Source organism: Uloborus diversus, chromosome 4 (genome assembly GCF_026930045.1).
Source record: "Uloborus diversus isolate 005 chromosome 4, Udiv.v.3.1, whole genome shotgun sequence".
NCBI lineage: Eukaryota > Metazoa > Arthropoda > Arachnida > Araneae > Uloboridae > Uloborus > Uloborus diversus.
This window is the reverse complement of record NC_072734.1, coordinates 22,406,571-22,421,596: the sequence shown is the minus strand read 5'-3', so window position 1 is coordinate 22,421,596 and position 15,026 is coordinate 22,406,571. Positions and strand designations below refer to the sequence as shown.

General features: G+C 33.7%; 1 protein-coding gene across 1 annotated transcript in view; it reads left to right on the top strand.

Moving 5' to 3' along the window:
- LOC129219939 (alkaline phosphatase-like) overlaps window positions 1-15,026 on the top strand; it is a 111,230-nt gene that overhangs the window by 72,577 nt on the left and 23,627 nt on the right. Inside the window, exon 3 of the mRNA XM_054854254.1 lies at window positions 3,499-3,673. Within this exon, the coding sequence (XP_054710229.1) occupies window positions 3,499-3,673 (175 nt within the window). The remainder of the gene's footprint in view (window positions 1-3,498; window positions 3,674-15,026) is intronic.

The following is a 15,026-nucleotide window of genomic DNA, read 5'->3' as shown; positions in this document are numbered from 1 at the left end:
TCCCATAACACCGTTTATATCTTACTGGTGGCGTACTGACAGGTGTACTAGCCCTCTAAACAAAATTGGTCATAAAGTCCCAAGTTAGGGTATTATCCCAAGCATGGGCACTGGACTATTGAATTGACTCTAGTATTTAAAACTTTAAAGTCTTATTAATCGAATCTGCAAAAACAGCTGCATCACAGGAAGACATTTCTATTATATCTGTAACTTTGCTCATTTTCTTTCACCTTAAGAGGGAATCTACTTTGAAAACACTCGTATGTAATTTCTATCTTAAACTTGAACCTTTACTTGTTTTTATGCTTCAAATTACTATAGATACATACGAAAATTCTTTATTATTCTCTCCATTTGAAAACTCAAGCCATTTTTCTACATCTTTACAAATAAAAGAGCTGAAAGTCTGTCTGGATCTCTCTCTGTCTGGATGTCTGGATCTCTCTCTCTCTGTCTGTCTGGATGTCTAGATCTCTCTCTCTGTGTGGATGTCTGGATCTCTCTCTCTCTGCCTGGATGTCTGTATCTCTCTCTCTGTCTGGATGTCTGGATCTCTCTCTGTCTGGATCTCTCTCTATCTGGATGTCTGGATCTCTCTCTATCTGGATGTCTGGATCTCTCTCTATCTGGATGTCTGGATCTCTCTCTGTAAGGATATCTGTGACGTGCATAGAGCCTAGACCGATCGGCCGATTTTCATGAAATTTGGTACAAATTTAGTTTGTAGCATGGGAGTGTGCCCCTCGAAGCGATTTTTTGAAAATTCGATTTTGTTCTTTTTCTATTCCAATTTTAAGAAAATTTTACTGAGCAAATTAACACAACGTGGACAAATAAATTACGAAATTATCATAACGTGAAACCGTAACATGGGCAAGCAAACATATTGACGCCAAATTCATCATCCATTATTAGTAAATATACAGGCGAACCAAATGACCTTTTAATTTTCTACTACAGCCAAAGCCGTGCGGGTACCACTAGTATTATACATAATCCAACCTTCTTGAGTACTCGTTTTAGAATTTCACGAGTACCACGATATTAAAAACCAACTTCAAACCTTACCACCACAGTCAAAAGCATAGTCACTCTGAAATTCAAATGTAATAAACTGGGCGCGTTAAAAAGTGTGAATTTATAACTCTTGGCTGTGCCCCAAGCATCTCAACTATATTCGTCAGCATTCTCTCTCCTTAATGCATCCCTTTGGAGCAGAAGCGCCATTTTCTGGCAACCAGTTTCTAAACAAATGCTCTGCTTAACAAACGTAGCCTCGATCATGGAACGCTGGGGATACATTAAGTCTCTTTCAGAATATCCGAGGAACGATGTTGGATTAAAACGTTAAAAGAGGTATTTGAAACTAAAGGCTATTTACTGATTCTAAACGCGTGAGTGGAGTGATATTTATCAATGGAACAGTAGTTCCCACTTCTATTTCTCATGGCTGTTTGTTTCCTGAATCTTTCTTGTTTCGTTATATATGAAGATAAAGTGAAGGAATAAAGTTTTTTTTTCATTTGTATTTGTTTCTAATGACGTTAGTGATTTGTTGCGTTTGTTTGTATGAAAAGGTTTTTAAGTTTAAATGAAAATCCGATTTATTGGACGGCAATGTTTGCTTTGGGTGATGTAACTGAAAGCGAGATAGTCGAATTATTTGAGATTTTGTGACCTGAAAAATGGGCGTGGGTGCTTATTTTATTTTTATATGAGGATTTTCTCCCACATAATTTCTTTCTGTTGAATTGAGCTATTTCTGAATTAGGAATTTCTCTGACACCTGGGAAAAGAATAAGTACAACTTTGAACAAAAATTGTAGAATAACCCATAGTAGTTTATACAAATCATTTAGAAGTTGACCAAGAAACACAAACATTACTGATGATGCTTGAAGCAAATAATTTGGGAGTGGAATATTTTTCTTTTTTGTTTACTATTCATGGAAGTTATTATTCATTACGAATAAACAAGAACCTCAATAATTTCAACATGGTGAAGAAAACAGTTCCTTAACAATGGCGACAGGCAAGTTAAAAATCCCCATCAGAATGAAGACAGCAGTCCCTAAAACTTCTTTTTCCCATAAGGACAATAGTCCATAAAACAGTTCATTTGAAAACGAAAAACATTTCCTAATAATTCTCATTAGAATAAATACTTCAACTCGAATAATATTTTCTGAAATAAAACTGACATTGCTCTCAAAGTTGCCTTATATGTTCAGTCCTATGCCAGCTATTGCTTTGTGCCGTCCCATCTTCGCTGGCTTATCTTAAATTGATGGTGTGATGCGTCCCTTTAGCTTGTCCTTAAATTCCTTTTCACACCAACGGCATTCTCTAAAATAACAGTGATATTTATCCTGAAGTTGCATCCAAATTCTTTTTTTCCCAGCTGCTTGGTGCAATAATACAAAACTTATCTTTTTCTAGAATGGGGTGGTTTCCTTCAGTCAAAAGTACTACTTTTAGTTGTTGAAATGCATAGAATCAGCAAAAAAATTACATGGACCCAGAAAATACTTTCATTTTCCCAACAGTTTTTTTAAAATTAATTTTTTGAAATGTCCGATTTTTCAAACAAGGCGTGGTCTTTATGACGTCACAAATGATGCAATTTAGCGCATCTTTCTACTGCATTTCCACGTTATGATAATCAAGCAGCGAATTAAAATTGCGCTCTACGCTTGCTATCAACCATATCGTTGCCAATACACGTGAATAAATATGCGAATTAAATGTTTTGTTCTGTGAATGGCAACATTGAATGGCATTTCATCATTTGTGATGTCACACGATAAAAGTGTAAACAATAAAAGCGCAACGATTTAAGTATTTTTTTAAAAAATATTAAACTTGAATGAATTGTTTAAAAAATGATCAGATCCTATGTTTTAAAGCATGTTCTTTCAGAAAAAAAAAATCTTTTAAAATTTTGGAAACGACCCCATTTACGATGATCCAACTTTTGCTGCTGACCATTTTTTAATCACACACATTTTTCACAATTGCGTAAAAAGGTTTTTTTTTTTTTTAGGGTTCAATTTAGATTGAACTTTTTTTCAAAATACAGTTCTTCATTACATACTTATTAAATCTCTACCAGTTTTGTAAAGTTTCCTCTGCTTTCTGCTCTCTTTTACTTACTGGTTTCCTGTTGTTCATTTTGGAAAGTGACTGTGTTATAGATTTAATCATAATTTTTAAAAGTGCCGGCTTACAAGATGTTTCCACACATCGTTGAATTCCCTCATAGTTGTAATAACTATTAAGAGTATAGACTGGAAATGGCTATTCTTCAGTCAAACAACAAACAAACGTCCTATCCTTGATAACCACCATTTTACATTAACTGAATGCTTCCTGTTTAAAATGTAACCTAAGTATCGTGTAAATTTTTAACGAACATATATTTTTTAATTGTGTATTTTGATGCTGGAAGAACATTTGCTACTCTTCTTAACTTTGAAACATTTTTCTTTCATCAAGACTTACAATGTAGACAGCCAAGTAGGAGAAAGCGGAGCATGTGCAACTGCACTGCTGTGTGGTGTTAAAGGCCGATTCGAGACCGTTGGTTTGGACGATGGTGGGGTCTACAATAGGTGTGACAGTAGTCTTGGATCTAGAGTACCGAGTTTAGCTGAATGGGCTCAAGCAGAAGGTAAGAACCATAAGCTAAGTAGTTATTAGAAATTTAGATGAAATTTGCATTCTTTTTGAAAGATGCTTTTCCCTTGTTAATTTAATTTAGACAACATATATCTGGTGGTTCTTAAGTAAAAACTTCGAAATGAAACTTAAAAAAAATATTTGATTACGAATTCGCACTTAAAACTCAATTTGAATTTTATAGTAATTATATATAGTAGTATTCTAAGGACTCAAATTGAGTTTTCAAAACTTAAAACAAAACTTTTCAAAACCCAAAACTCAATATTCGCACTCAAAACTCAATTTGAGTTTTATAGTAATTAGATATAGTTTTATTCTTGAAGGATTATATTGCTTTTATATTTTTCAAATCGCTCAAAAGTAGGAACGAAATGTTACTACCGTTACACTAATAATATATTTTCAACAAAGTAATATGTGTTCTTAGATTATTTAACTTCAAAACCTGCGTGCTTTTAAATCTATGTTTGGAATTTAATTTTTGCTCAGATATGATATCATCAAATGTTTTTTCGCGCCAAAATTCTTTTTAAAAGTGATATTGTTTAAAGCAGGGGTCTCCAACCTTTTTCACTCTTGGGCCAAATTGCAAGTTTTTGGAGACAACAATACTACACTATTTCCGATCATACGGTTTATTTTGTGCTAGCGCTCGTTCCCAGCCCATATATCCAAGAATTGTTTAAAAATTAATCGCTCAGTAGTGTTTTATGAGATTTTCTGGGCTCAGTTCACTGTAAAAATGCTCAGAAAGAAACATACTGTGAGACAAAAAAAAAAAAAAAAAAAAATCTTTCAGCTGTAAGTTTTCTGCGGGCAACTTTAACGTTATTTAACGTGGCAAGCAAGAGTTAAGTTAAACTGATGACACTTCCGTACCAGCTCTACGATTGTATCAATCTTAGTCTGTAATAAGAGCACAATTTTGGTAAATGATTTATTGCTAATGTGCATATCATTGATAGTTTTATTTTCATGGTTTTGAAATTTTCGTTTTTGCATTTTTAGTATCATGCCACTTAAGTACCATAGCCAGTTTAAAAGTAAGATTTATTCTTCTGCTGAAAAGCGATTAAAAATTCAGTGCAGTATAGTGATGTGGATCGGGTAAATACCCAGCGGGTAGGTAAATATTTTTTGGGTATTTACCCGGGTATTTACCCAAGGCCTGGGTAAATACCCAAAAACTGGGTATTTTATAAAAAATGCAAAAAAGTTAATGAGAATTTTTTTTAAAAATCTAAATATGAAATAATTGGTAAAACTGATATATACATATGTATTACACAGTTTATAATATTTTTTATTGAAAGACTTGATGAAATCATGAAAGAAACGTATCGTGAACCAAAGAATCTTTCTTTTCAATATCATAATTGGAGAAGTATAAGCAATTCATTATGAACTTCAGGATTTCAAAATTACAATCTAGGTTAGTCATATTCAAAATGAAAAAAAGGAAGCATGAGGGATGTTTGGAAGAATAAACTGAGAAGTTATTAAGACACTATGGTGTTATTTTTTTAAATTGATATTTAAGTGATAACATGGAAAATATAGAAACAGTTTTCACATTAATAAGCAAAAAAAAAAAACAAATTTTTTTTTTCTGTTGCCTTGCTCATTTACATTTGTTCCCCTGTAGGGTGGGAAGGTAAATATTTTTTTGGGTATTTATCCGAAGGCAGGGTAAATCCCCTAGTAATTACGCATTTTGCAAAAAAATTTTAGGTAGTATTAAAAGGTGACTAGTTTCTTTTTTAAACGTAAACCCTAAAATAAAAGATTAAAAATTTTAAATGAATTTTAAGTGTTTATGTATATTACGTGTATATATATATATATATATATATATATATATATATATATATATATATATATATATATATATATATATATATATATGTGTGTGTGTGTGTGTGTGTGTGTGTGTGTGTGTGTGTGTGTGTGTGTGTGATACAGAATACACCTGAACAATTGAACTAAGTTTGGAGAAAATTTCTGCATAAGATATAGGTAAATAAATAGTAATAATAAATTGAGCGACATTTCGTTACATTTTGATGTCATGCAGGGACATATTACTGGGTTATAAAAGACTAGGACCTTAAAAAATTGATGTTTGCTTTTTTTTTTGTAACCAGTTAAGCTTTTTTTCTTTTTGTAGAATGGCTTTTCATATCTGAAATTTGGCTATCAACGTTGATTAGGCATATCCAACACATTTAATGTGAATATCATATTAGATTGTTAAGCTGTTTCACACAATAATTCTTTAAATATGTGATCAAAATACAATTTTTGGGCAAAAATTTATTGTTTTGTATATGATTGGTTGTATATATACATAATGGAATACATACAGAAAAGTATTTTAGTTGAATATAAATTTTTGAAATAAATACCCGGGTATTTACCCATTTTGGGTATTTACCCGGGTATATACCCTGGGTATTTACCCCTAAAAATAAATACCCGGGTATTTTACATCACTAGTGCAGTACAAAAGTAATAATTTCAAAGCACAAAACAGAAATACATTTGAATATTGTAAAAGAAAATAATTTAATTTATTTTTCATTTTCTGGATCAGTGAATGCGTTAATACTGAGGAAGAAGCTATCTATAGGTAGCACCTGCTCACTTTTAAATTGATTTGATATTGTTTGAACGTTTACGTTATTTTTCCTTCCTTCTAATGAAATTTCAAGCAATTTATACAAAACCGTTTAGTGTAATATATCTTACTTAAATTCGTACTAGCTTCCATTTTAGTAAATGTTTCTTAGAACTACACATTCAGTAAACAATCGTAACTTTTTTTTTCTTCAAGACAAACAGTTGTTAAAAATACTTAGTTTAATTAAACGGGTTTAAAATATAGATTTAAAACATGAAATGCAAAAATGTGTACGTAAATGCATTATTTTGGAGAAAATGGTAACGCTAAGCGGCAACAGACGCAACAGTCCATGCTTACATTTTTCAATGTCGTTTTCTGTCATTTTTTAAAATAACAATTCATAATTTCTTCCCTTTTAAATTTATTTTCTATTGCAATTACCCTAATGTGAACTTGTGTTCATTCAGTATTAGTTTGTGATATTTTACCATTTGCAACAATAGATTAATTAGTTTTAAAACCAATTAAGTTACTAGCATTTTGCACGATGAAAAATTACAATAAATTGAGAGAAATTTTGCTAGGAATAGATAATTTATTAGTTGAACAACACATAAGAACAGTTTCTCGAATCAAATATTCTAAACGAAACCATTTTTTAATCGTGGACCACATGATTAAAACCATTTAATAAACAAGAGCATAAATGAATATTTTCGGTATGAATGATGTATTAACATAGAGAACACAGTTCATTTAATTAATATTTCAATTAAAGAATCTAGTTACTTATGAGTTTGTTATTTATGAGGGCAAAGATGAAAAATGCAAGTATAGAAAATGAGGAATTTACATTACACTTTGAAATTATGTGTGTTGTTTCAATGTAGTGCTTCTTAATTTGTCGTATCTTTCAAATAATAGAAATAAATCAATAGAAAACCGAACACAAAGAGAAATAAATGAGTTGGATCGTATACAAATGTGCTCGATAGAAACTAAATTGTTGCTTTTGAATTCAATGTCGTTCGTTTTGAATGAAAACAATTGAAATTACAGCTGAACTACACATATATTAACGGTGTTCCACCCGCAATTTGCGTAAGATTTGTTTGTGCTATAATTTATTCGCACGCCTAATTTAATTAAGAAAATTTACAAGTATATTTAATTTGCTTATTCTCAGAGACTCCCATAATGAAGAATGTAGTGCAACTTTAACTCGCAATTGGTTTTTTCGAGTATTACTGCTGTATCCAAACAAAAATAACCAAGAATGAAAGAAATAAAAAGTTTGTAAAAGCGACAAAGATGCTAGAACTTAAAGCTCAAGAACGTAGCTTCAGTAGCGAAACGTCCGCCATCTTGGAGCTACACGATGCTTTCTTTTATGTCTGATATGGTGAAGTAGCATGAATGCTTCTTGAATATGGTGCTTCTTGCTTGTGGATTAACATGAAGATAATAAAAAACCACAATGGGATCGTTTCCGAAATTTTAAAAGTATTTTTTTTTCTGAAAGAGCATGCTTAAAAACATAGGATCTGACCATTTTAAAATAATTTATTTAAGTTTAATATTTTAAAAAAATTACTTAAATCGTTGCGCTTTCATTGTTTACACTTCTGTCGTGTGACATCACAAATGATGAAATGCCATTCAATGTTGCCATTCACAGAACAAAATATTTTATTCGCATCTTTACTCAACGTGTATTGGCAACGAGATGGTTGATAGCAAGCGTAGAGCGCAATTTTAATTCGCTGCTTGATTATCATAACGTGGAAACGTAGTAGAAAGATGCGCCAAATTGCATCATTTGTGACATCATAAAGACCACGCCTTGTTTGAAAAATCGGACATTTTAAAAAATTAATTAAAGAATAACTGTTGGAAAAATGAAAGTATTTTCTGGGTCCATGTAATTTTTTTTTTTTTTTTTTTGCTCATTCTATCCATTTCAATGACTAAAAGCAGTACTTTTGACTGAAGGAAACTACCCCATTAAGAAGCAAAATACGCTACTTCACCATAGCAGACATAGAATAAAGAATCGTTTAGCTCCAAGATGGCGGACGTGTCCCTACTTTATTCTACGATTTAAGGTTTTACCAGAACTATATTTGGGACAACTGTCCTGGAAACTTCGAAAAACGAAGATCGAAGATCAGACAACGAAAAATAAAGATTTTTTCTTTTGAAAATTCCTGAATTCAGCTTGCTTTGTTACTGTCTGCGCCAATATGCAAATGCGCTGTCCGCAGAGGGCAGCACAGGTGACTGTAGACATAAAACGGCTAAGCTCCATGAGAAGAAAAAATTCCTACCTGATGTATCTTAACCACATTGGACACTCGTCCATTACACTGCATGTTGCAGTACTTTCATAAAACCAAGAACGGTTTCAATTTTATTTATAACTAGCCTGCGTGCCCGGCGTTGCACGGGCTACTTAAAAAATGAAAGAGCTGTTCAATTGATGTTTTTGTATTATTCTAACATCAGTTTCTATAGCGCTAAGGAGTAAATAATTACGCGTAATGCAAGGTTTGCAAAACACCAGTAGAGCATATTTTTGGAAAAAACCTCTTTAACATTAATCATATTTATCAATAATACAACTTATGAGTATTTTCAATCAGCACAAAAGATGAAAATATATGCATTCTCAAAAATAATATGTGCTCACTTTAAACTGAATTAAATCTGATAGAATATATCTGAAATATTTATGTACAATTACAATCGGCTTTTTACATAGAATGACACACACTTTTTTTGTTGATTACGTGAAACTAAAGCACCAAGACTTATTAAATACCAATAAGCATTAATTTAATATCAAGCCATCAGATTCAAATTAAGCTTTAGTTAAAATCCTTAAAAACAATCTTTTTTGTTCAACTCTGTTTCACTTAAAGAAATCCAAACAATCTTAATTTAACGTGTTCTTTTCACGATACAAACTGTATTGCAAAAATCGAAATAGGAAGGAAAAAGAGATTTATTGGAAATTCGAAAACTCACCCATGTGACGGTAAAAAGTCCAACAAAATAAACATAATTAGTCACACATCCTAAATGTGTCAAAATATGAGGCCGGTGAATGATAAACTTACACTACAATCAATAAACATTACTAAAGAAACACTTTTCATATGCTGAAAAAAGTTAAGAACGTTGAATGTGAAAAAATAAGAAAGGACAGACGATAAATGTCCGATTAGAGCAACCAATTTTAAACTAATTAAAAATGAAATTCTAGATGGAAACGTTGTTTTAAGATTTGGACAGCAGCCAAAAAAAATCTTTTTTAAAACAATTTTTAGAATTTTATTTGCTTACCCATATGCAAAATGGGAACAGGAAAGAAATAAAAATTCCTGAATAACGTTATGTTAATTAACGTTTTAATTAATATCTCCGCCAATTAAAGTCGTACAATTACAAGATTGGTTCTATTGTTTTCTTTGGAAAATTTGGAATTGATCGGTATCTCGTTTGACTCCCGATTCGCAGTGGTTCTCCAGAAGATCGATCTTCAGACAGACAGACAGACAGACGCGAACAGATTTTAATATTATAGTGGATGTTATTTTAATTTAATTTACTGTACATACGCTAAGTTAAATATAATACTTTTAAGTAAACCCTAGTTTTCTTGACTACATTCATTACAAGAGCAAACATTTGGAGGCACCAGGCGAGATCATATGGATTCTACACGAGGATTCAACATTTAAAGAATTCAAAGATAAGTATATCTTTTCAATCAAATAGTTTGACTTTGGTTACCATTCGTCATTCAAAATGACCGGCAATAGTGCTGAAGATAAAACTTCACAAATTCAACACGGCACTGATGAAAAAGCCGTTAAAATGCTTCGTGGACGGGCCAAAGCGGCTCTGACTAGAATAACCAACTTCATTAATGACGAAGGACAAATATTTGATAAATTTGATTTAAGAAACAAACTTGAAAGATTAGAAACTATATTCATTGAATTTAACAAAGCTGATTCAGAATTGCCGGAAGAACTTTCGGAAATCGAACAGTTCGAAGAAACGTATTATGCAACCAAAGTCAAGCTACAAAAAGCTCTTGAAAATGTATCTGTGAATTTAAATCCAGTGCAAATTGAAAATAATGATAGTATGCCTATAGGTAATTCAATAAGTAATAATTTTAAGCTACCCAAGTTAAACATTGAATCTTTTACTGGTCAATATCAAGACTGGCCTTCATTCAAAGATTTATATCTTTCATTAGTGCATAAAAATAATAGGCTTTCAAACATTCAAAAATTTCAATATCTTAAAGGGCTTTTGTGTTTTGAACCAGCTAGTACAATCAAGCATATTCCTATATCGGAAACTGGTTATACTGAAGCTTGGGATAAACTGTTAGCTCGCTATGATAATAAGAAACAAATAATTTCTTCTTTAATTAAAACTTTCATGGATCAACCAGATATTGTTAACGCTAACTGTGCTAATTTGCGCAATCTCACTGATACTTCTGACGAAGATATCAGAGGTCTAAAATCTATAGATTCTAAAGCAGATTCTAGAGATATTTGGCTAATTTATATTTTATTACAAAAATTGGATAGCAAGACACGGGAAGAATGGGCGAAACATACAACTAAGGAAGAATTTCCTACATTTGAAATGTTTCTGGAGTTTCTAAATAATAAATGTGTATCTTTAGAATTATGCAATTCAATCGAATGCAATGAAATTAGAAATTCATCCAAAAGTAATAAAAATAGTGCATCTAATAGATGTATAAAATGTAAGGACACTTCTCTTATTTGTCAAAATGTCCGAAATTTAAAGAAATGAGTGTAAAAGAACGCAAGCAATTCGTGAATAAATTCAAATTGTGCTTTAATTGTTTATCTAACAAGCATTCGGATATTCAATCATGCAATTCTTCTTATTCATGTCATTTTTGCAAACGTAAACATCATTCACTTCTGCATGAAAGTTATGAGCAAAAGAATGTTTTCTCGAATGCATTTTATTCGAAAGGTTCAAGTCAAAACTTTCCGCAAATAAACTCTAGTGTACAACAAACTGATATCCCAACACGAAACGAAAAAAGCGTATATGTGAATGCCGTTAGAGCTGCATTTGCGTTATTACCTACAGCTTGTGTTTTTGTCAAAGATGCTAGCGGGGAATCGAGAACCTTAAGAATTTTGTGTGACTCGGGAAGCATGACTACGCTCCTATCCAACTCCTGTTTAAATTCTTTGGGATTAAAAAGAAAAAATGCACGTTTCCCTATCACTGGTCTTTCAGGTTCTAAAATTGGTTTAACTAAAGGCTGTGTTGAAGTCAATTTAAGTTCCAGATTCAACCCTGTTGTGAAGTTACCGTTTTTGAAGTCGAAAGCCGAGTTAGGTGATTCAAAACCCGCGGCTATTTCACGACTTTATGCCATGGAACGAAAATTCAAATTCAATCCGGAATTCGAAAAACATTATAAAGAATTTATGCTCAACTACGAAGATTCAGGTCACATGTCGCCTTTAACAAAGAATTCAGATATTCTTCTAAAAAATGAACAGTGTTTTTTGCCTCATCACGCTGTTTTCAAGCCATCTAGTACCACTACAAAATTACGCGTAGTTTTTGACGCATCTTGTAAAACTTCAAACGGAACTTCGCTAAATTCAATTTTAGGAGTGGGTCCCAAATTACAACGAGATATTTTTGAAATATTGCTAAACTTCAGATTTCCAAAAATAGTTTTCACTGCGGACATTGAGAAAATGTACCGTCAAATTTTAGTATCGGACGAAGATCAACCTTATCAACAAATTGTTTGGCGATACAATGCCGAAGATAAAATACAAACGTACAGGTTAAAAACTGTAACGTACGGTTTAGCTTCCGCCTCATTCCTAGCTACCAGATGTATCAAACAAATTGCTCTTGATACACCTAATCCTAAAATATCACGCATTTTACAAGAAGACGTATATATGGATGATCTTTTGTCAGGTTCGAGTAATTTTTCAGACGCAATTTCAATTTGCAAAAATATTGCGTCAATTTTACAATCCTACCGATTTAACTTGAGAAAATGGAATTCAAATTCTTCCAAATTCCTTGAAGAATTTCCCGAGCAATGTTCCTCGGAAACAAGCTTTGAAATCAATCGTGATGCACACGTTAGTTCTAAAGTGTTAGGTTTATTTTGGAATTCAACAAATGATACATTTGCATTCAAGGTTAATTTATCACTTTCACCACCCTACACTAAAAGACGGATTCTATCGGAGTCTGCACGTATTTTCGATCCTTTGGGATTACTTGCACCTTGTGTAGTTACAATCAAAATATTCTATCAAAAGTTGTGGCTTATAAAGGGGGATTGGGATTCACCCATTCCGAAGTTAATGGAAACCGAATGGTTAAAGTTTCAGGCATCATTCAACGAAATAAATGATATCACTATTCCTAGAAGTGTCACCATTGATTCAGAATGCGAAATTGAATTACATGGTTTTGCAGACGCGTCATCACTAGCATACGCGGCTGTGATTTACTGTCGTCAAACTGTCGACGGGTCCACAACAGTTTCACTGTTGGTTGCTAAAACTAAGGTTGCTCCACTCAAGCAAATCTCCATTCCTAGACTGGAATTATGTGCCGCGCACTTGTTATCAAAATTATTTATCACTGTTCTTAACTCGTTGAAGAATTTCAATCTTCGCGTTTTCGCATGGACAGATTCAAAGGTAGTTCTTTCATGGCTATCTTCTCATCCACGTAAGTGGAAGACTTTTGTCGCAAATAGAATTTCTGAAATAATAGAAGTTCTACCCCCAGCTCACTGGAATTTCGTATCCTCCAGAGAGAACCCTTCAGACATCGCTTCACGTGGTATCGACCCTAAATGTCTACCAAATTGCGATCTGTGGTGGCATGGCCCGCAGTGGCTACATTCAAATCAAATGCATTGGCCTACGGCTGAATTACATTCTACAGACGTTGTTAGCGCAGTTAAAGCTGAGGAAAAATCAAATCCAATGTTTAACTTTCATGCTAGTTCAACAAATGACCTATTCGTTCGTCTAGAAAAATATTCATCATTATCGAAAATTATTCGCATCTTGGCATATTGCTACAGATTTATTAATCTTTGTAAAAAAAGAATCGTATTCAATATTGCTTCTTGCAATACCCTCGGTTCACTCACTTCTGCAGAAACAAGGGCTGCAGAAGAAAAACTCATTCACTGGGTTCAAGACACACATTTTTCTGAAGAGAAAAAATGCATTCGGCTTCAAAAGCCACTGAAAAGACGCAGTCCTTTGCGGTCCCTTTTCCCATTCATAGACGGAAACGGTCTCTTACGGGTGGGAGGTCGGTTACAGAACGCCGACTTACCCATGAACAGGAAACATCCTATCATTAACCCATCACAACACAGATTTAGTGAACTGTTAATTCGCGAAAAACACGTAGCTTATTTGCATGCTGGTCCTACCTTATTATCTCATATATTAAGGCAATCATATTGGATAATAGGAGGAAAAAGATTGATCAACAAATGTGTTAATCAATGCATAAAATGTCATAGATTCAAAACTAGTAACAGTTCACAACTCATGGGCAATCTGCCTAAACCACGAGTGACTTTAGAAAGAGCTTTCTTTCATTCTGGAATAGATTACGCCGGACCTGTTTCTATAAAATTTAGTAAAGGTCGAGGTGCTAAAGTTACGAAAGGTTACATTGCACTTTTCATTTGCCTGTCCACTAAGGCAGTACACATCGAAGTAGTAAGCGATCTGACAACAGAAGCTTTCATCGCTGCTTTGCGACGCTTTAGTGCTCGCCGTGGCACCCCTCGCCACATATACAGCGACAACGCCACTAATTTTCATGGAGCTCATCGAAAATTGAATGAGATAGAACAATCCTGGCTCAACGCTCTTAGCTCGGATCCTGTCGTTGATTTCTTGACACAGTTCTCAATTGAATGGCATTTCATTCCTCCTTCTGCCCCTCATTTTGGAGGAATTTGGGAAGTAGGAATTCGATCTGTAAAGTTTCACCTCAAACGAGTTATAGGAGAAACAGCTCTAACCTTCGAAGAGCTAACTACATTAACTACTCAAATTGAAGCACTTCTGAATTCACGTCCAATCATATGTGTTGACGTCAATGATACCGACTCTATAAATGCTTTGACTCCTTCGCATTTCCTTACAGGTGATGTGATAAGTTCAATTCCGGATCCAGCAAACCTGAACGAACATAGCTTCAAAGGAAAGTGGGAACTTATCCAGAATCTCCGCAAAGGCTTCTGGAAGCAGTGGTCAAAGGAGTACTTCTCATCACTGCAGAGTCGTCAAAAGTGGACCACCCCTCATGCCAACATTCAAGTCAACGATATTGTGTTAGTGAAAGAAGCCTCATCACCTGGTTTGTGGCCCTTGGCTAGGGTTCTTGAAGTTCACCCGGGAGCGGACGACCTGGTCCGCGTTGCAACAGTAAAGACAGCTAAAGGGATCTTCCAGAGACCGATCTGCAAACTATCTCCTATTCCTATGTATCAGGACTCAAGTCCCTATCAGGACTCAATTCCTGATAGGGTGGGAGTATGTCTGCGCCAATATGCAAATGCGCTGTCCGCAGAGGGCAGCACAGGTGCCTGTAGACATAAAACGGCTAAGCTCCATGAGAAGAAAAAATTCCT